At 38.9% G+C, this 21,913-nt stretch overlaps 1 protein-coding gene across 1 annotated transcript; it reads right to left on the bottom strand.

The window, feature by feature from the left end:
• Positions 1 to 809: 809 nt before the first annotated feature.
• On the bottom strand, positions 810 to 4,688 carry LOC147633353 (uncharacterized). Its single transcript, XM_086806418.1, has 6 exons — positions 4,314 to 4,688; positions 3,831 to 4,199; positions 2,921 to 3,094; positions 2,728 to 2,834; positions 1,696 to 2,228; positions 810 to 1,513 (listed from the first exon to the last, which is right to left on the bottom strand). Exons 1-6 carry the CDS (start codon positions 4,407 to 4,409, stop codon positions 1,167 to 1,169), a joined length of 1,626 nt encoding a protein of 541 aa, XP_086662544.1. The 5' UTR covers positions 4,410 to 4,688; the 3' UTR covers positions 810 to 1,166.
• Positions 4,689 to 21,913: the final 17,225 nt, after the last annotated feature.

Genomic DNA, 21,913 nt, shown 5'->3' with positions numbered 1-21,913 from the left:
CTCTTGTCTTCCTTAAACAAGAGATATAATTGATGTTAAATAATCTCCTTACCAACTTCTATTTCAAGCTAAATGATAAGAAGGTTAGGAAAAGATGTGAAAAGTATATTACATGCAAGCAATGTATTTCCTCCCACATCCTTGAGATTGTGGAGTGGTTATAGTATTCCCCATCTTAAAATAATGATATGAATTTTTAGCTTTTGTAAATTGTTTGTTTATATTTTAAATTTTTGTTTCTTGAAAAATAAGTAAAAGTGTAAGTCAAATCTGTATTTGGAAAATAAGTATAAGTGTAAGTCAAATCTGCATTTGACGTAAAGCTGTTTTTAATTCTAATTTTTTATGGATTAAAAGAGCCATGTAAATCTCATAATAAATGATAACATATTATACACATATTTTCAGCCTAAAATTTGTCGAATCACCCCCATCAAGTGTCAATTAAATGGCAGTCACAAGATTGAAGAGCCAATCATAAGCTGCAAATGTCGATAAGGTTAGCAAATTGATAGCTCAAATAAGAAGCAAATTGATATCCCTGAGTTGAGCTGAGGAGTAGGCAAAATATTGACCAAGGCTGCAAAAGACATTGATCAAGAATGAAGTTTTCTCTGGTTTTCTAGTCCTCAGTGTTTAGCATAGAAGTTAAGCTTCTTCAGTTAAAAAGCTTAATGTACTTTTTCCTTTCTAATATATTCCAGCCTTATCCAAAAAAAAAGGTTAAAAAACTAAAATAAAATAAAAGAGGATTGGATACCTCAATGCAAATAAACTAGTATACCACAAAGATTCTGAGCCCAAGGGAATGCATGCATACAGCCTAATTTGATAAGGATCAAAATGATCTCCAAATATTAGGTAGGAATGTGGCAGGCATGCACATGCGCGCACAAAAACTTATAGGTTGAACATTTGACCTTACGGTGCTGGATCTAAGAATTGTGGTAAAGAAGCAATCCGAAGCAAATATACCAAATTTACGCATACGCGATGTGTAGTACCTTTCATTTCGATCTCTCTCCCCCCTCTTTGAACACGATTTTGAGTCCTCAGCAAACAAAAACTCATGATGGGGATTCTCCATGCTCCATGCTCCTATCAAGCTTGTGAAGTAGGTCTTTGCAGGCATTTACATAAGAACATGAGGAGATAGTCTGTGTTTGTCAATTCACCGCATTTTCTTGGCCCAAAACATACAAGTGTTGGCCAGTGGAAGAAATAGGTTCCCCAAGTAGATCCAATGACAACCTATTAAGTGCTTGCTGTTCGTACGCTTGGATTGTTAAAAGGAAATCTGTATTGTCCACCTCACATGCAGTGGCGATATTTTGTGGCATGAAGGCAACCCAGTCCTTAGCCGGCCTTAAAGGGCCAGCCATAAGTGCTGCTACATGCCTAGAATTCCCGTGCGATACATGAAAATGCATACGTTCATCAAGTATTTGGGGCTGTGCCTCTTCCGTTGTTTCGCTACTACTGCTGCTTTCATCCGAGCCCCTCACATCATTCACTGACATGAAAAAAGAAAAAAATTTGTTTAGTCTGTGGAAAAATGTATCCAAGGGCAAGCGGCACATACATACTACATACATAGATATATGCATACATATATTTATAAATACACACGCACTGCAAACAGGCATGCACTCGCACTTGCACTCACACACACACGCGCACACACAAGCTTCGTACCTGAGCTAGGAGAAGCAACAACTGAAAACTGCATTCCAGAACCTCGCTGCGGCTGAGACCCCTGAACTGCAGAACTGTGCTGTGGCTGAGACCCCTGAATTCCAGAACCTCCCAGCGGCTCAGAAATCCCTGAATTGCATGGACTATCACTGCTTACAGACACTGCATGATGCAAGGGCTCATGATTCATGCCCTGAACAGCGCTATATACAAGCGCTGTATGTATAGGGTGATGTTGTTGCCCCTCAACTACGAGATGACTTTCGATGCTGTTGATTGCTGCTGCATGCTGTAGAATGTCATTCTTAAAGCCTTTCAGTGCCAGAGGCAGAAGGGCGGCATGCTTAGAGGGGGCAGATTCAGAATGCAACATGTGCTGCCTGCTATTGATGTGCATGCTTTTAGTCTCGAAAAAGCACGAGTTGGTTACACTGTTGGTTTGCTCGCTCAAAACCTTCAGACGAACATCACACTTCAAGATCTTCTCAAAATGGCGATTAAGTACGCCTGCTGGAAACTGTACAGAATGATGCCTGCCAAAATTACAAAAATCATTCAACACCATATCATACAGCAGACAAGCATGAGATTTCAAGAACCTGTAAGTTCAAGTTAGTGCCAATTATCTGGTCAGAAGTGTTCAAAAACTATCGCCTTCTTTAATCCTAAAAGTGTCATTTTGTGTTGATAATCCTAAAACACAGAAAGTGAATTCTGACATGTTTATCCATTCCATTGAAATATCTGCACACCCATGCATGTGTGCATGCAGTCCTATCACAAGTGAAATGTCTAGGTGTCATGCGTGTGTACATTTGCGTGTGTATGTGTATGTATGTGTGAGCGTATGTGTGTCCATGTGTGCGCGTGTGTGCACATGCCTCAAGCGTGTACATGCACATGCAAGGGTCCTCACAGGAGTGGAACATCTGGGTGTCATGTTTGCGTGTGTGTGTGTGTGTGCACATGTGTGAGGTGGGTGTAGGGAGAGGAAATTGTGAGCTCCTTTTTCATAGCCAAGAATCACCTGACCTGCACATAGTAGCCTGACCATCAGTGAAATCTGTTGTGGAATGCCACAATGTGTGCTTGCGAGGTTGGGGGCTTATCTCGCCAAAGAAAAGTGGAGGCCTAGACAGCTGCAGCAGAAGAGCACCTTTACTTCTTTTTGTTAAAAAGATCAACTAACGGCTAAAATGGCACCCAAGAATAATTTATTATTTACCTCTATGTCTAGCATAGCAGGCTGACCCTCTGGAAATACTGCTTTCAAAGCTGAAATGTCTGACCACTGGACTTCCATCTTGCTCTTAAGTCCACTATCCAGCAGTTCCCACACAAGCTTTCGTTTGGCATAATAGCATTTGGCTACCAGATCACCATCATATCGAGAATTACGCTGCAGGCAAGCATGAAAGAAAACTTCTCCAAGTAATAGAAATCAATGATCAAAATTTTATGCTACTAGAGCACCCCTCACCCCCCCCCCCCCCCCCAAACCAGCATGAGGACTACTAGAAGGACAATATGGAACCACCTCGTTAAGATGAAACACAAGGAGCATGAGACGTCTCGGAGATTTGTGGAAACTGGTAGTCCAGAAAAAGTGCTGGCTCCCAGTATCGACCAAGGTCTTAGTTTATCTAGTCTGGGTAGAGGATAAAGCCTCTCTCTCTCTCTATGTATGTATGTCCATACATACGTGCATGCATCCCACAAATGAAGTGACCAAGGTCTTAGTGTATGAATGAGAAACTAGAGGATAAAGCCTCTCTCTCTCTCTCTATGTATGTATGTCCATACATACGTGCATGCATGCATGTATGTAATACGCACCCAGCACTTATGTGTACATATATCTTTCTTTGTATATATCTATCCATGTATACATCATGTATATATTTAACCAGGGGATGACGATGTTTTCCATACATTAATGTGTCTATCCATATATATTATGTATGTATGTATGTATGCATACAGTATATACCTATGTATGCGGAATGTGTTTATGTACGGATGCATATACATACTGTGTAACCATGCATTATCTATGTATGTATCTATGTTTGTAGTAGTATGTCATGTGCCATGTGTATAAATGAAGACAAGAACAGCTCGAAAAAATACAATACCTCCCATGTCCCAATCTGTAGCATCGATGCCGGAAAATTCGCAGCTTTCAGTTTGTCCTTATCTGGTGCGAGACTGCCATTTTCAAGATTTAAATCTTCATCCATGCAATGAGAAACCGTTTCCTCATTTTGAGCAAGCTGTTTCTGAATAAGGTCTACTAAAGATGGGCTCTTTCTCAGCATCAAGCCCAAAGGGCCCGAAGGGCTGGGCTCACACAAAGGATTGGGTTGATCAGCTGCGGTTGCAAACATATGCTCATTTCGCTCCTCTAAATCAGAGCGTACTCCATGATCTGATGATGTCACCATGGTTTCTTGGCCAGCAAAGCATAATGTCCCCGGCATTAGGGTTCGACTGCGACGCCCCACCTGAGGATCAAGCTCAGATTGATGCACAGCTTACACAAGAGATGAGAAGAACAAAGCTCTGTTTGCTAGCTTTACAATTGAAACAACATGTGCAAACAAAAAGAGAAAACCTGCCTGGTCGTCCTCTTCCAATTTGGACCGCTTGGATTTGGGCATGATTCCATAGCAGGGATGCTCATGTCTGCCCATGTTTGAAAACCCAGCACACATACTATTGAAGAGCTTGATCAACCTGATTATGCCTTAAGAAAATGGAAATGATCAAAATAACGCGCGAATTCTCCCCCAAAAAAGCGTTGCTTTGTCTCAGAGACCCTAATTTTCTGGCCCGAGAAACCCTAATTCGTCCCGATTCATCTGAGAAAATCCCTACGCACACTGATTTCGAAAGAATCAAGAAACCCTAAATTCTTCTCAGAAACCCTAGAATTTGCTCAGAATGCTTGTTGAGATCGCCCATAGGAAAGCTTGCAAGTTGTTGGCGAGATCGAAGAGGGCGAAGTTTTTGAAGATATAATAGTTTTTGCATGCACAGGGGGATGGCTGGCCCCACACAAAAGTCTCGTCAAAATCTTTTAAAATTCGTCAAAAAAAAAGCGTTTAATTAATGTTTTTAGATTCCCCGCCCCCTTACCATTGTGTCCCCCCCTTACCATTCTTGCTTATTCCTTGCGAGGCAAGATGCTGACCTTGCACCCACATCTCACACATTGCCACCTCTTTTAGTGCCCTCCCCACCATCTCAACCGCGGCGCAAGGAGAGAGAGAGAGAGAGAGAGAGAGTGTGTGTGTGTGTGTGTGTGTGTGTGTGTGTGTGTGTGTGTGAGAGAGAGAGAGAGGGACATAAACAATGGAGGGGGCCAGGGATAAAGATTAGAGAAGAAAAGGGGATTCTCCTTAAGGCATATATAGATATGTGTGTGTGTGTGTGTGTATTCTTTTAAGGTTCTCTTACACAATCCCTCAAACCTACCTTTTTACAAAGACAACCCAACAAATATCTATTTTGCACCACTCGATCATCTATGTGTTGTTGAACCGGTGCTATGGTGGCCTTTGCTGTTGTCCTTCCCCCCCACTCTATAGTCTTGATAATTGCACACCTATCAAAGTCATCAGAAAGGCATATGCATGGGGATTTTATCCGCTTCATGAACATGACACAAAGCTCCTTATAAAATTGAGCACTAATTTTTCAACTATCATCATGAGATGGTCATACTTTTGTTCACAATGTAGTCTAAGTGAGGTGTGATACATAATTCAAAAGGTGTGCAATAAGCACTTGCATTTTCCACACAATCCAAAGGAAACTATATAACATGAATGAGGCCTTTTCTTCCACTAATCTAGATCTCTTGCTTTATAGTGATGATTGCATTGCAATTTTTGGTTGCATAAGCAAGTATATTTATGCCCTTAAATGATGATTTCATTTCATTAAAGAGTGACTTGAGTTTTGAAAACATGAACCTTTTTGTTATTCTAAGACTAAACCTCTTTGATCTCACAAAAGACACATACATTCAGCCCCTTGATCCCATAATAGCCCTAAACCAATGGTATTATCGAATATGAAAAAATTACGTCACACTTGCACCTTATTAAAGCACTAATGTCTCTTATTTGAAAAAAAAATCAAGAATATACCTTGTTAAGCACTAGTGTCTCTATTTGAAGGTGTCAATTCCTTTTCATTCAAGCCAAACTAAACAAGTTACTCCTTCGAGCTAGACCTAACATGTACTCAATGCCAAACAGCATGCACTTAAACAACAATAATCAATATCACCATTATTTTTTTAAATACCCATTTTTAAAAGATGCATAAAAGGGTGGCTCTTTGCATCTAGAGCTATTGAAACATATATCACTAAGAAACAGTACTCAAAAATTGACATTGCTAAGATGTTGAAATCTTGGGCATGATGGAAAAGTGGACTTGATTTACATCTTATTTGATCGATTTACCTACTTACCATGGGTTAATGCACAAATTTATGCAAGGTCAAAAACACGTGTTCTTTGGTTCCTTGAATATTGCCAAAAACAACATGCCACCACTAACTTGGCATATAGTATTATAGATATCATAGTACAAAATGGACTATATTTAGACAATGAAGTATTATTAACGCATATCTATCTTTACTTTTCAAGAAAAAGTGGATGCTTAAAAACATGTCCTCTATCCTATTAATCTCATTTTTTTCTCCTTCAAATATACATAAAGAATATCATCATATCTCTTCTTTTCTAATGGCAACAGTAATGCCCAAAACGTAAACTAACTACCATGGCAATTTTATCACATCATAATCAAATCTTTAATTATGATGCTTTGTGTGATTTAAGGTTTCAAAAAGGTAGTTTAAGAATTCAAGATTTAAGGGAGTAGGGGGAGGGCTTGCTGGTGTACATGAGTTAAACGTCTTTCAAAAAACAAAAGGAATTTAACGTTTAAATGTCCTTATAATAAGAAGATGTTAATTTTATTCATCATTAAAATATGTGCTATTAAAAAAATTCAAGCAATATCCTAACACATAACTCCTTCAAGCTAGACCTAACATGCACTTAATGCCTTTTAATGAAACACCATGCACTTAAACTATAATAATCAATATCACCATTATTTTTTAAATACCCATTTTTAAAAGATGCATAAAAGGGTGGCTCTTTGCATCTAGAGCTATTGAAACATATAGCACTAAGAAAGAGTACTCAAAAATTAACATTGCTAAGATGCTGAAAATCTTGGGCATGATGGAAAAGTGGACGTGATTTACATCTTATTTGATCAATTTATTTACTTACCATGGACTAATGCACAATTTATGCAAGGTCAAAGACATGTGTTCTTTAGTTTTTTGAATATTGCCGAAAATGACATGCCACCACCAACTTGGTAGTATCATAGATATCATAATACAAAATGGACTACATTGAGACAGTGAAATGTCATTGTATTGCAATAGTTATGCTCAAAACCAAAACTAACTACCATGGCAATTGTATCACATCATAATCAAATCTTTAATTATGATGCTTTGTGTGATTTAGGTTTCAAAAAAGGTAGTTTAAGAATTCAAGATTTAAGGGGGGAGGGGGAGGGCCTGCTAGTGTACATGAGTTAAATGTCTTTCAAAAAATAGAAGGAATTTAATATTTAAATTTCCTTAGAATAAGAAGATGTTGATTTTATTCATCATTAAAATATGTGCTATTAATAAAATTCAAGCAATATGTTTAGAAAAAGAAGATGCATCGATGTGAATAATAATGGTGTTGATAATAAATTTGATAAAGTTAGAAGCAAGAAAGATTTAAAATCTTTCAAATATTCCCATAATTTTTGGAATTTTTAACTCATTTAAAAAAATTTACGAGTGTAACTCATGTTTTAATTGGATATGTCCTAAACATTGGCCCTTATAACTTTTTTGATCAAGATTAATTTACCAAATAACGTTAAAAAGTGAAATTTACTTTGTGCCTTATAGTTTACCAAAATGAAAGTTGCAAAAAACACATTAACCAAGAGGATTAATATAGGGAACATAATTTAAAAATTTAACGTTATTTCTAACGTTACTTTACATAATCAAAGATGGCTATGTTAATTGTCCCAACACCCCCTCTAGAGAATTCCTAATGGCTAGCCGTGGAAGGTTATCTATGTACATGGGAGGTTGGTGTCACTAGGGTCTCTAAGGGTCAATCAGCCCCTCTACCCAAAATCATGAGCGAAAGGAAAGTTGAATATAAACCCACTCTCCCTTTCGTCCTTATAGGCCCGATCCATGTCACTATCCCACCACAAGGGATAAATCTAGACAAGCCAACCCCATTCGAGCACCTTTAATAATCAATCCAAGGAATTCAAACATCCAATATCCCCATCATTTTAAGTGATGAGCAACCTAGGATCAACATTGAACATAATACCAAGTTTAAGGTGGATATTTTGATCTTCCAACACACTTGCCAATGCAATCCACAATGTATTTCATGTAAGTTGTAAGTTTGTTAAAACCTTATGTACCCAGTCTCGATCATATTCTTGATGATGACCAAGTTGTAATCCCTACTCAAGGAGTCCTTGAATTGCAGCCTAGTAGGATCATAGATTCTAGAGAAAGGCAAGTCCGTTATAGAACTCTTGTAAAACATTTAGTACAGTGGAAAGATTACCGTGAAGAGGATGCAACTTGGGAAGATGAAGCTACACTCTTAAAGGACTATCCCCAATTCATGACAAGATGAGGACATCTCAATTTCTTTAAGGGGGGAAGGATGTAACATGCCCATCTTCATTAATAAAAAAATGTCCATGTAATAGATGAATTTATAAGTTTTTATGGTGTAAAAATCAGTGATTTTATTAAACAAGCCATTTCTACTTTAGAATCTTCAAATTTCGAGTCCAAATTTAGAATTTACGCGTGATTTGATCTTATTATAGGACTTTACAACATCCAAAACACACACAGATCAAGCTTATACGTAAATTTTAGCTATTTTTAGTTTAAAAAACGACGACCTTTAAACGTTAATAAATGCACGATCTGGCATCCGATTGACGAACGGTCTGCACCCCAATGACCAGGGGAACATCCCGGACATTTTTGCCAAAAAAACCCCTCCCAAGCGGTCTCACATGATGCAAATCGAGGCCAGTATCCTAAATTTGGAGACCCCGCCCCAAAAAAGAACCGTACACTCACTAGGGCACCCATACAATGGCCACATAAGGACCAAAAGCTGACCGCCCCACTGTATGGTCCACACGCACCACCATGTGGACATCCATGTTACCTCTGACCAACAACTAAAAGGGTACATGTGTACCACTCCTTTGCCTGTTCACCGCCATCGTACCTTTCCCCGAGCCCATGTCAACAACCACTGATTGGCACACTCTGACAATACACCGTCCTTTCAACCGTACTTTGCTCAGCGCCCACACCTGTACCTCGTAGCTATATAAACCCCTGGGGTACTCCATGGCCAGTACCTATTTTGCGTAGAGTCACCCGTACCCCATAGCTATATAAACCCCTGGGGTACTCCATGGCCAACACCTATTTTGCGTAGAGTATACCCTGGACAAGGTCATAGCGCCAGTCCGTACCACCCTTCTGAGCCTACATATTGTACTTGCTACAGTACTTGCAGCCATCCCTTACTGTTGTCCTCTCAGCACCCCCTAATCTGCCTACTCTCAGATAAGCCCATTTTCAGCCAGCCCATCCTTGTTGTGAGGAGAGAGTGTCCTTACCTCTTCTCCCCACCCCCGCGGGTGTGAAGAGACTTGCAGCAGCCCTCACCCCTCAGCAAAACATTTTTTCTTTTTCCTTATGGACATCTCACAAATCCCCCCTCCCATTTGCGTCGACTTTAGCAAGAGGTTTTCTACCTTAGAGAAGGTTCGCACGCTATAGTTTTTGGCTCATAGTGTGAGCAAACGATCTCGGAATCCAGATCCGACTGAAGCACGATTGCAGCATCAAGCACTACAAGGGGGTATTCAAGATGGCTCCATCTCGGAAACGCCAAAATATCACGTAACAATGAGATTAAAGAAGATGCTCCTAATGCTGCTCCAACCCTCCCCTTGCAAGCCCCATAAGGGAGCTGTGGCCAGGTTAGCTTGATTATCTTTTAAAAGGAGTTTTAAATTATTATTTGTTATTAATATCAATAAATCAAGAAAGAAGATGCATATCTTTTCCATTAAAAAATGTTAGAAATTCTATGAAGCTATTTGAAGTGATGTTGCATTTTGCAATTAATGGTTTGTATTGAAACCGCTATTTTTAAGAGAAAGAGTACAAGTATTTGTTTTTTTCTCCTGGCTTCGACGTTAACTATGTTTCCGTGCTTGTGTAGCTGAGCGGCATCGTTAGCAAAGTCTGGGATCGACCCATGGTATCCCTCATACCATTGGGAGAATGAGGTTCGCCGATTGAGGCGAGTGATTATGATGCTGTCTAGTTCTGAGGGCCCAGGCTAGTGTGGTGAATAAACCCACCCTAGCATATAGACATCTCTCTGAGGGGTGGGAGGATCGAGCATTGGACCATCTTGAGGGGTCGTACTCCCGCTTCATTTGGGGAATATCCGAGGGTTGAAGTTTCCCAAACATCTTGACTCTTTCAGATTTGATCCTTTGGCATGAGAGACATTGCTTCAAGTACCGAATGAAAGCTCCTCCTTTACGGCATTCAATGTTTTCAGGCCTACCAAATGAAAGCTCCTCCTTACGGCATTTAATTTTTTCTCATAGCCTAGGTGCCCTACAGCGGAACTATCATGAGCTTCATGGAGGATTAGTTTCTTAAAGCAGGATCCTGAGGGATACATAGCCTGTGATTGAAGTAGAGGCTTCCTTTATGAGTGGAGTATCCCTTGATTATATTCTTCTCTTTCTCTGAATTTCCCCCTTCTTCTACTAACTTCACCATCCTCTGATAATCTGGATCATGAGATGAGACTTCTTTCACCTCGACTAGTATGGGATCATTTGGCATCCTAATTGCACTTAAGAAAGATTTGCGGCTAAGTGCATCTGCTACCACATTATCCTTCCCAGAGCGGAATTTGATGTGTATGTGAAAGAATGTAATGTAAAGGGATGTGGATGTGAAAGTGATGTGGATGTGGATGAGATGTGATGTGCTGAAAAGAGATGTGGATGTGAATGTGATGTGGATGTGGATGAGATGTGATGTGAATATATGTGGATGTGAAACGCGCTCCCCCCCCCCCCCCCCCCCCGAAAAAAAAAAAAACAAAGTGCTCTCTCCCTCCCTCCAAAACAAAACACTTTCCTTTCCCCCCCCCCAAAACAAAACATGCTCTCTCTTTTCAAAATAGCTTTCTTTTCCTTCCCACCAAAACAAAACATTTTTTTTCTTTTCCCTATCCTTAAAAGCAAAACTCTTTCCCTTTATTTAAAAACACTCTCATACACCCTTGTCCTCTCTCTCTCTCAGAGATTCTCTACCTTTCTAAATCCTAAGCTTTCTCTCTCTCACCAACTCTTTCTTCACTCTCTTTTTTCCTCTCTCTCTATGCCTTTTTCTCTCCACCTTTTTTTTCATTATTTTTTCTCTTCTTCTTTGTTTGTTCCTTCTTTCTCTTCTTTCAAAACCCTAATTTTTTTTAATTTAATCTTTTTTTCTCTATTTATATTTATCCCTCTATTTATATCCATTGCTTTTTTGCTCTATTTTTATCTTTTGCTTTCTTATATCTTTTAGGCCTCTTTCTTTCTTGTTTATTCTCCTTTCGTATTACTCCTCATGGCATCTCCCCAATTCCAAAGAGGGACACAAGTATCCTTGATGTTTAGTGATACCAAGGTAGCTACTGGGACCGTTTTGCATGTAGACTCCACCGTGGTGGATACTATCCATGAAATTGATTTGCCGCATGGTCATGTTGGCATGTCGATAGAAGATGTTGAAGTGGGAGAAGTTTCTCTTCCTTTTTCCCTCAAAGATGGTGATATCAACAAGTTAAATTAAACCAAAGGATACATCATTGTGTGGCCAGCCAGAGATTATGTAATTCTTATTTTATATCTCTCCACTTTTCCAATTATGCTCTTTTTTAGTGATTTTTTTGAGAGAAATCTGTCTTGTATATGTTGATGCCTTTAGATTGTTATAAACACATCAAAGGAAACCCCACATCCAAAGTGTTCAAAACCGGTAAAGAGCACACCTACCAGGCAACAAAGCCAAGAAGTGACAAGTACCAAGAAGAGAAAGAAAGTGCAAGAGAAAGATAATGATTGGAGTCCTCCTGAAAGGAATCCAAGTCAAGTTGCTAAGTCTTCGTCGAAGAAAGGTGCTTCTTTAAAAATCATTAAAAAACTAAGGAAGTAGGAGAGGTGGATGAGGGAATTGAAAAAGAAGGTGAGAATAAAGAGCATTTCATGGTGACTCCTGCAACTCTCTTGCAATTAGAACTCCTACAAGACAGTCTTAAAACAGAGTGAAGGTAATTGTTAACCACTTTTTATCACATCTTACATAAGGTATCTTTTGGATTACCAAGCATAATGTGTGTGTGTGCGTGCATTGTGGGAGGTGGAATCCACTCCTTTGCCACCTACTCCCTTGTGCAAACTTATACCTAACCACCCCTCTATAATACAAACAGTGTAGTTTAGATGTACAAGAAGCTAGAAAGGGAATTTTATACGAATGTCTATGTTGTCGATAGATGCAGGTTCATTTGCTCCATCTCCTCATCCCATAATCCTATTAGAGAAGTGACTCAAGATGATTCTATTGCATGGGATAACATCTGGCAATTGAAAAACAAGAAGTTTGAGAATATGATCAAAGGCACAAAGTGGGAATTCATGAGCAACAAGATGTTGTATGTGTGGGATGTCAATCATCGAGTTGTGGCAAGGATGGAGGAGATTAATAAATGTGAGTATACTTACACTACCTACTTTTTTTAATGCGGTTTCGGAACTAATTAGATTTGCACTATCTAACTATAGCATTCAAGAATGTCGCATCAAGACATCCTTGTGTTGATGCTATCCTTATTGAATTCGATGAGGATAATGAGGGGGAGGTTCTCACAGCGCTCGCTTAAATAGGTAAGAGAATATATGTTTTAAGACTCTTTGAATTAGGAATATTTAACCTACTATATTTCAATCTTTCATCATAACCTTAAATTTTATTTCCGTAGGATGAATGAAGTGGGCTATGTTTCTTCTTCCCTTTGTGGAAAAAGTGTGCCTTATTAGGGCAAGGCTCTTGGGCTAGCAAACAAAGAAACAATTATGAAACACACTAGAGATATGAACACGGCATGGATGGACAAGCATGCCTCGACACAGAAAAAAGAGGGCCGCCCATCTTGGTATAACCTGCGAGCTTTCGGAACATCCAATCTTTAGACACTTGCAATATATGATAAACATTTGCATATTATCCACTAATGTTGCAATTCATGAATAATAGGATAAGTACCTCGCCAACCACCCGAGATATTGACCCCCTACTAGTAGATAGTTTGTCTGCACAAGAGTTTGAAGAGAGATGGAGAATGGCATTTTATAAAGATGAAAGAAAGTGGAGGCATGCTACAAGGTAGCTGGTGGTGATTTTACAAATCCTGCACAGAAGGGGAAGGTTTCTTTGAGTAAGAAATCCTACACTATTTTCTCTGTATTTACCCCTTATAACATGCCCCGAGATTAAGAAGGAACTATCCTCACTTGTCACAAAATTTAAAATAATCATGGGCAAGGATAAATATAAGATGCACTCAAGGATGGATAGGCAGAGGGAGGGCATGATCATGGAGCCATTGAGATTTTTCAATGGAGTGGCCTTTATACTTCACTAAATAAATGTGATAAATATTTCCTCTTCTCTACTCATCGTCTAAAATAATTTCAAGTTCATAAATAAATGTGATAAATATTTCCTTTTCTCTACTCATCGTCTAAAATAATTTCAAGTTCTATGATCTCAAAATCTTCTTTGAGCGATGGAAGGTCATCATAAACTGGATATGTGGGAAGAGTGCCTCTAAATGGTCTCAATAGACTAATGTGAAAAGAGTTATGAATACGTTAATGGGATAGAATATCCAAATAGAAACCATTAACATTACACTTTCGGAGAATCTTGAATGGGAGATAAAATTGAGGAGCTAATTTAACTGTTGGGTGTTTCTCTACACTTTTTTACACTACTACATGATAGCCTAATACCGGCGCTTATACCGTCGTCATTAAATGGAGTCTAAAAAAGCCCCGTCATCGGGAACCTCGGTATCTGCGTTTGAACCATAACGTCGATATTTGCATCGGTAATACCCGATATATATACCGACACTCTCTCCGAAGGCCATACCAAGGCACATACCGAAGCACATACCGACGCACATATCGAAGCACATACCGACGCACATACCGACGACTTAATTATGGTGTTGTGTTGCCGATGACTAGTGCAAGTTAATTGTTGGGACAAGAAACCGGATTGTTTGGCAGAGGATAAACTATACAACTTGGTACCTAGCTCATTGCCAAATGACCACAAAACTCAAATTTTTGATATTTTGATTGATGGCGATTTGTAGAGGCTAAAGGATTCACAAATCCCTAAAAGTATGTAATAATTACTTTTCCTATCTTCTTGATATTTACAAAGTACTCTAATTTGTTTGAATAACAATTTCAATGGCAATGCAGCAAATGCAAGTTTATTCAAGGATTGTCTTCGAAGAGAAGTCATATGGCATGAGATTGGAGCGCAGGTGTAACCGTCCTTGTAGAATTATCAAAAAAGTACAAGGTAATTTTTTCATATACATTCCTTGATGACCTCGCTGATCTTAAGAGAATGTATATTTTGGAAAGCTGTTCGAGGAAATAATGGAATTCCTAAAGAAACAAGGTGTGGTAGCTTCCTGCTGTCTCGTAAAGGCTACCAAGCGTACTGTGTTCAGTTGCGTAACATTCCATAAAGCGTACTTACTACTTGGTTGTATTCTTATATTTATAAATTGAATAGATGTAATAATGTGTAGATGGATTTTTAAGTGCCATACGGAGATATCTATTGCAGATGTGCCTGCAATCTTAAAAGAATGGTGCAATCCAAAACATGAAAACACTATGTATACATAGCAGCAACTTTGAGACCTTTGGGATGCAGAGATATACAAGAGATGTCCATTGTTCCTTGACTTTCCAAGTGGCAAATTTCCCAAGAGTGAGAAGGAGATGTATACTCAGGCTTATAAAGCAAAGAAATCAACCACGGTATGAACTATACAATTAGATATTTCACTTTAATTTAAATATTGTTTCTTATATCTTTTCAAATGGTGAATTCTATTTTGAAGCCTAGAAGTCTACGTGACAAATCACATGTTCAAGGAAAAGGTAAAGATCTTATGAAAGATGAAGGGGATGATGAAGATGAAGAGGATGATGATGAATGAAGAGGATGATAATGATGATGATGAAAAAGTGCCCCCAAAAAAAAAGATGCAACAAAGGTAAAAGGAAAATCACTACAAGAAGAGGATGACTCTAATACCTCCCCATTAGAATATAATGAAAGCGGTTCTAGATGATAGCATACGCAAAATTGAGGCAACCCCAAAAGTTGAAGAAGTTGGTCATGCAGCAACACAGGCAGGGCACTCTTTTACTTATGGTTCATTGTTGGTATTATTGTTACATTGTTTGTATACTAACATAGATTAAGTTATGGATTCAGATAAGCTTGGCAAGAGGTGAAGTGCCAAATGCACCATTGTGACCAATTCATCCACCTAGCCTCTGGGTGTGACCTAACTCCAATCCAAATGAATTTGCCAGGTATGTTTTTACTGATTGGTGGTAATGATTGTTATGTGAGTGAACTTTCTTGAGAATTTAATTATATTTATTCAATAAAAATTATAGTTAGATATGAGAGTATAAATATCTCTAAACAATTAGAAAAATATAAAGGAAATAAATTTGTGATAAAAATAACATCTTTATGATAGAGATCCCCAAAAGTAGGTCGACTTTTGCATACAACCGAATTTAGAAAAACTGCTCACGTAAAGTTGTAGACTAGGCCTATTCCCGTAATTTTAAGTACCAACTCGATTATATTCTAAAAAAAACCAGAGAGATATAACGGCTATAAGTTGCAGGCCTATACTTGTATATAGGGAACTAGGACAGCCTGAAATAGGCAAACATCTACAGGGAGGATTAGATCTCTTATTGTTTTACTTATATGGTTTAATTATTTCATGAGTGAGAGAGAAAGAGATTAAACATGGTTTGTAAGAATTACAAATTCCTTGGATGAAGCTCTCTTTTCTTTCCATCTTCTATTTTCTCCTTTGATGAGAAGATGTATTGATTGTATCAAATTACTTCATACCTTAATATATCATTGAAATACTCATATGTGAGATCGCGGGTCTCGCATATGGGGGGCAGATTGGACCCAATGTTTTTATCTTGTGTTCATAAACATTTTTCCATTTAAGTTTTCCATTCAATTTTTCTTCTAAGGTTGATGTATTAACTTGTAGTTAACTTATTTAAAGTAATTTGTAAATTTTGTTAAAATCTTGTACTTGGAGAAAAGGTACTGTAATTGTGGTATCAAAGCTACACGCCAAGTACAAGATCTTTTCACATGCTTAGGGAAAGAAAATCAAAGATGTGGGTTATGGAACTAACCTATTAATAATTGAAATATAGTGCTTTTGCTATTTTGTAGAGCATCATTTTGTAATCGAATCTATGTAAGGTGCTACCTTCCTACTCTTAAATCAATCTTATGATTACCAAGTTTCATATTTATTATTCAAGTTTATTTCAACTTCAAATAGGAATTAACCTTTTCATCGTCATCTTCTTTGACATTAAGGTAGGTACATATATTTAGACTTGTTGATTTGAGCCATTTCAAACCTAAGGATTGCTTTCCTCAAATTTGAGAGATTTTTGCTATAAATATCTTATAAAGGTATTTATACGGTTTTGTCCCACCTATCCCAACCTCACCCAATCTTACTTTCAAACACGGGCCAATTGATATGATACAACTAAGTATAGTTGCTATCCCGAGCAGGAGGGATGTCACAGTTTGTCCGTCCATCCTTCTGTGGTTAATTGGGAACGCCTAATTACCACTATGTTCGAAGCATGGCACTTGGGTGATTCTAAATATTCCATGTGTAGGACATATGAATTTAGGATAGCTAGAACTAAGTGTTGGATTTAATGCTTATGTGCTGTCATGTAACTTTAGCATGCGTTGCTAATGTGAATTTTGAATGGACAACCTTGTGTAGGTTGGTGAGATTGACAGGCTTTGTGCTCGTAAGCCGGAATGGCTGGGACGTGATGGTGATGATATGGCATGAGTAATTACCAGGAAGGGTTTTCTCTACCACACACTGGATGACTGTTGTATTCTCGGGAAAGAGGCACTGATCTGGTGTGTTTGATCACCATATGGGGTCATTGTTGGGGATGCTCATGGCTTAGAGAAAACTGAACTTGAGTACGAGTTAGTACTCATGATTGCTGTTGGTGTTAGTAGTTGTGAGCTGCTAACATTGTGTGATGGTGGACAACTGGTATAGTTGGAGAGAGTTTGAGTATGTGTTGCTCATCATCATTAGCCAGGGTGAATATGGCATGAATATAGACAATGGATCGAGATCGTTGATATCTTAACAACAATATCGAGCATTTGGCAACGACGGGTATGCTTCTTACCAACTGTTATTATTTTTTGAAGAAAAAAGAAAATATATTTAACAACATGCATACTTTGTTGTTGATGATTTTGGTAGGACTTGCCAAACACATTTTATTGGTAATGTATGATCTAATGTACCATGTGCACAACCTTGCTAGTTTGTTGGAATTTTCTTTTGTCGAATTTCTAGACCAGGTTTTGCTACACAACTGAGGACAATTGCTTTCTTAACCGGGAGAACTATTATGTGAGTGGACTTTCTTGAGAATTTAATTATATTTATTCAATAAAAATTATAGTTAGATATGAGAGTATATGAATATCTCTAAACAATTAGAAAAATATAAAAGAAATAAATTTGTGATAAAATAGCATCTTTATTATAGAGATCCCCAAAAGTAGGTCAGTTTTTGCATACAACCAAATTTAGCAAAACTGTCACGTGAAGTTGTAGACTTTCCAGTAATTTTAAGTACCAACTCGATTATATTCTGAGGAAAAACCAGAGAGATACAATGGCTACAAGTTGCAGGCCTGTACTTGTATACAAGGAACCAAGACAGCCTGAAACAGGCAAACGTCTACAGGGAGTATTAGATCTCTTATTGTTTTACTTATATGGTTTAATTATTTCATGAGTGAGAGAGAGAGAGAGAGACAGAGATTAAACATGGTTTGTAAGAATTGCAAATTCCTTGGATGAAGCTCTCTTTTCTTTCCATCTTCTATTTTCTCCTTTGATGAGATGTATTGATTGTATCAAATTACTTCATACCTTAATATATCATTGAAATACTCATATGTGAGATCGCAAGTCTCGCTTGCCTTACATTTTTTGGTGGAATTAAGAGAGATGTTTTCTTTGTAGGTGGATCTCAGCATGGATATGACTTTTGGGAAAGCTTGTTAAGCTGCCATGTAAAGCAAGGGCAAGTGTTAGTAGAGCTTTATGCTGAATGTGGAGATTGGGCTATGGTAGCAAAAAAATTAGGCATGAACATTGTTTGTATTGACCCATATGAGGATGTAGTGGAGAGTATCTTGATGAAGATTTCATTGTAGTGCAATAAACATATTTATTTGTAAATATTCAAGTGATTGGTTCATAATCTTATTTGTAACAATTGTTTATGATTGTGTCAAGAGAAATAGGGCGAGAGCAATGCATGTTGGGGATTTGCAACAATGATGTTTATATACATACAAACCAATAAAGAATCGACATTTTCTATATTGTGTGGATGAATAAGGTAGTGAAGCATTTGTAGACTCGAGGATTTGTATGCAAAAAATGAGTTAAGTAAGCTTTGCTGGGAAATGAGAAAGAAATATAGAGAGAGTAAGCAAAGAGTAAGTGTGTGTGTGTGTGTGTGTGTGTGTGTGTGTGAGAGAGAGAGAGAGAGAGAGAGAGAGAGAGAGAGAGAGAGAGAGAGAGAGAGAGAGAGAGCAAAGAGAAGGGAAGAGAGAGGGAGGGAGGATAAAGTGAGTGAGCAAAGAGAGAGAGGGAGGGAGGATAAAGTGAGTGAGCAAAGAGAGAGAGGGAGGATAAAGTGAGTGAGTAAAGAAAGGGACTGCAAGAGTGAGAGAAAAGGGTAGAGAGGAAAGATGTAGAGAGATCTTGTCTTCTGAGGAGGTTCCTGAGCAAGCAAGAAAAAAATGAGGAGTTCGAGAAAATGAGAGAGAGAGAGAGAGAGAGAGAGAGAGAGAGAGAGAGAGAAGAGTAGAGAGAGAGAGGGGGGGAAGCAAGAGTGAACAAAGAGAAGGATTGAAAGAGTGAGAGACTCGGAGAGAGAGAGAGAGCAAAGAGAAGGGTAGAGAGAGAGAGAGAGAGAGAGAAGGAGAGAAGGGTAGAGAGAGAGGGGGGAAGCAAGAGTGAACAAAGAGAAGGATTGAAAGAGTGAGAGAAGGATTGAAAGAGTGAACAAAGAGAAGGATTGAAAGAGTGAGAGACTCAGAGAGAGAGAGCAAAGAGAAGGGTAGAGAGAGAGAGAGAGAGAGAGAAGAGAACTTTTTTAACGTCATAGGAAACTATCCCAAGAGACCAAATTGATCTATCCGACAAGATTTGAACTCAAGACCTTTGATTCAAGAGGGAAATGAGCTAACCAATCTACCACACTTGGGTGATATAAAGGTTAGCCCATTTTCCTCTTCTTATTCACACACACACCCACACACACACATTGAGAAGAGAACTTTTTTAACATTGAGAGAGAGAGAGAGAGAGAGAGAGAGAGAGAGCCGAGAGTGAGCAAAGAGAAGGACTGAAGAGTTAGAAAAGAGAAGGATAGGAGGGGTAGAGAGAGAGAGAGAGAGAGAGAGAGAGAGAGAGAGAGAGAGAGAGAAAACAAAAGGATAGAGAGAGTGAGCAAAGAGATGAATAGAGAGAGGGGGGGAGGATAGAGAGAGAGCGTAAAGAGAAGGATAGAGAGAGTGAGCAAAGAGATGGATAGAGAGAGAGAGAGAGAGAGAGAGAGAGAGAGAGAGGAGGATATAGAGAGTAAGAGAGGGAAGGGGCATAAGAGGTAAGATAAAGATAGAGAGGGAGAGGAGAATATAGAGGGCAAGAGAGGGAAGGAGGATAGGAGGTAAGAGAAAGATAGAGAGGGAGGGTGGAAGAGTGAAAGTGAGGGAGAGAAATGGATGGTGGTAATAGAAGAGAGAGAGAGAGTGTTAGCAAAGAGAGACAAGGATAGAGAGAGTGAGAGAGGGAGAGGGAGAGGGAGAGGGAGGGAAGAGAGAGGGGGAGGGAAGAGGGTCGGAGAGGGAGAGGGAGAGGGAGGGAGAGGGAGGGTGGGAGAGTGAAAGGGAGGGAGAGAGTGGAGAGAGGGAGGGTGGGAGAGTGAAAGGGAGGGAGGGAGGGAGAGAGGGGGAGGGAGGGTGGGAGAGTGAAAGGGAGGGAGAGAGTGGAGAGAGAGGGAGGGTGGGAGAGTGAAAGGGAGGGAGAGAGTGGAGAGAGTGGAGAGAGAGGGACGGTGGGTGGGAGAGTGAAAGGGAGAGAGAGAGAGGGAGGGAGGGTGGGTGGAGAAGGAGAGAGGGGGAGGGAGGGAAGAGAGAGTGGAGGGAAGAAAGTGGGAGAAGGAGAGACAGGGTGGTGTGGGCTGGGCAGTGGTGGGCAAAGATGGTGGTGGCAATAGTTAGAGAGAGATTGTACAAGTAGAGAGAGAGGGAAGCCAAGAAAAACTCCCTCCACCAAGCTCGCTCGGTGACCATCGTCGTGCTGCTACATAGTCTAAATTGTAGCCTTAAGCTTGTATTTGTCTTTTCATTTTGTTTTTCTACTTGCATATCTATAAAATTTTCTAAAGAAGTTCTTTTTACTTGTGCATCCTAGCATAGATTATGTAAACAAGGTTTTCCTTTTTTTAGCTTCTAATGCATGTCAGCTTCTTTACTTTTTCATTGACCTTAAGCAGAGATCTGCATGCAGAGATCTACATGCAGTTTCGTCTGACTTCTTTTTTGATTGCATTGCTCTCATTCAAGGCCTTTGAGTTTTAGTAGTGTTATGTGTGATTTGTTACTTTTGTGCACTTTGATGACTTTATATTCCTTTTTTTGCAATGCCTGCTACTGCTGCTGTATTTAAACTAGCTCTTTGTGGATAGTTTCTAGCAATGCCTGCCGCATTCAAACTAGCTCTTTGTGGATAGCTTCTGGAAACTACCTTGGTATTTCTTCCTCTACTTCTTGAGAGTTTTTAATTCCATAGATAGTTGATAACTTTCTTAGCCTTAGCCTCCACATAGCCTACTACACATTCTACTCCTATTTTTGTAGCTCTTGATTGCTCTTTTTTAGTGATGTGATTTCTTGTAATTTCTAGGCTGTGATTCTTCTTGTGTCTTATTGCCTTTCTTTCATTTTCCTTTTTCGTGTGTTGCTGGTGACTTTGAACCCTGTAGCTCTTCTACTTAGTTAGAAAGTTAATTTTTTGAGCAATAATCTTATCCATTTTTTAATGTCCTACTTTAAGGCAATAATCTTATCCATTTTTTAATGTTCTACTTTAAGGCTATCATATTCTTGCTTATATTCAGCTTGTCGTGCAACATATTCTTGCTATATTCAGCTTGTCATGCAACATATTCTTAATGTTTTGCTTTGAGGTTATCATACTCATTTTTGGCTATTTTTAAATGCTCTTAACTCAAATTTGATCTCACATTTGTGATGGACTCATAGTGTGTTGAGTATTTTTGTTGCAGATATGAGCACTATCTCTTTGCCTTTGTCTTCCTCTGGTTGAATTACAGATTTTCCCATGACAATTTCTCTTAGCTTTCTCTCTTTCTACCTCAAGGCTTTTCTGTATATTTTATATTTGTGTGCTTATAGCTCTTGCATTATTTGGCTTGAACTTATAGGAGGTTTGGTCCTTTGTTTACTTATGTGGTCCCTTATCTATGATGGTTTGCTTGATGGCTATTTCATCTAGTCCGT

This window comes from Cibotium barometz, chromosome 12, assembly GCF_041138505.1.
Source record: "Cibotium barometz isolate CiBa-2024 chromosome 12, ASM4113850v1, whole genome shotgun sequence".
NCBI classification, from domain to species: Eukaryota; Viridiplantae; Streptophyta; class Polypodiopsida; order Cyatheales; family Cibotiaceae; genus Cibotium; species Cibotium barometz.
Note: the sequence above shows the minus strand (reverse complement) of the source record. Positions and strands in the feature narration are given on the sequence as shown.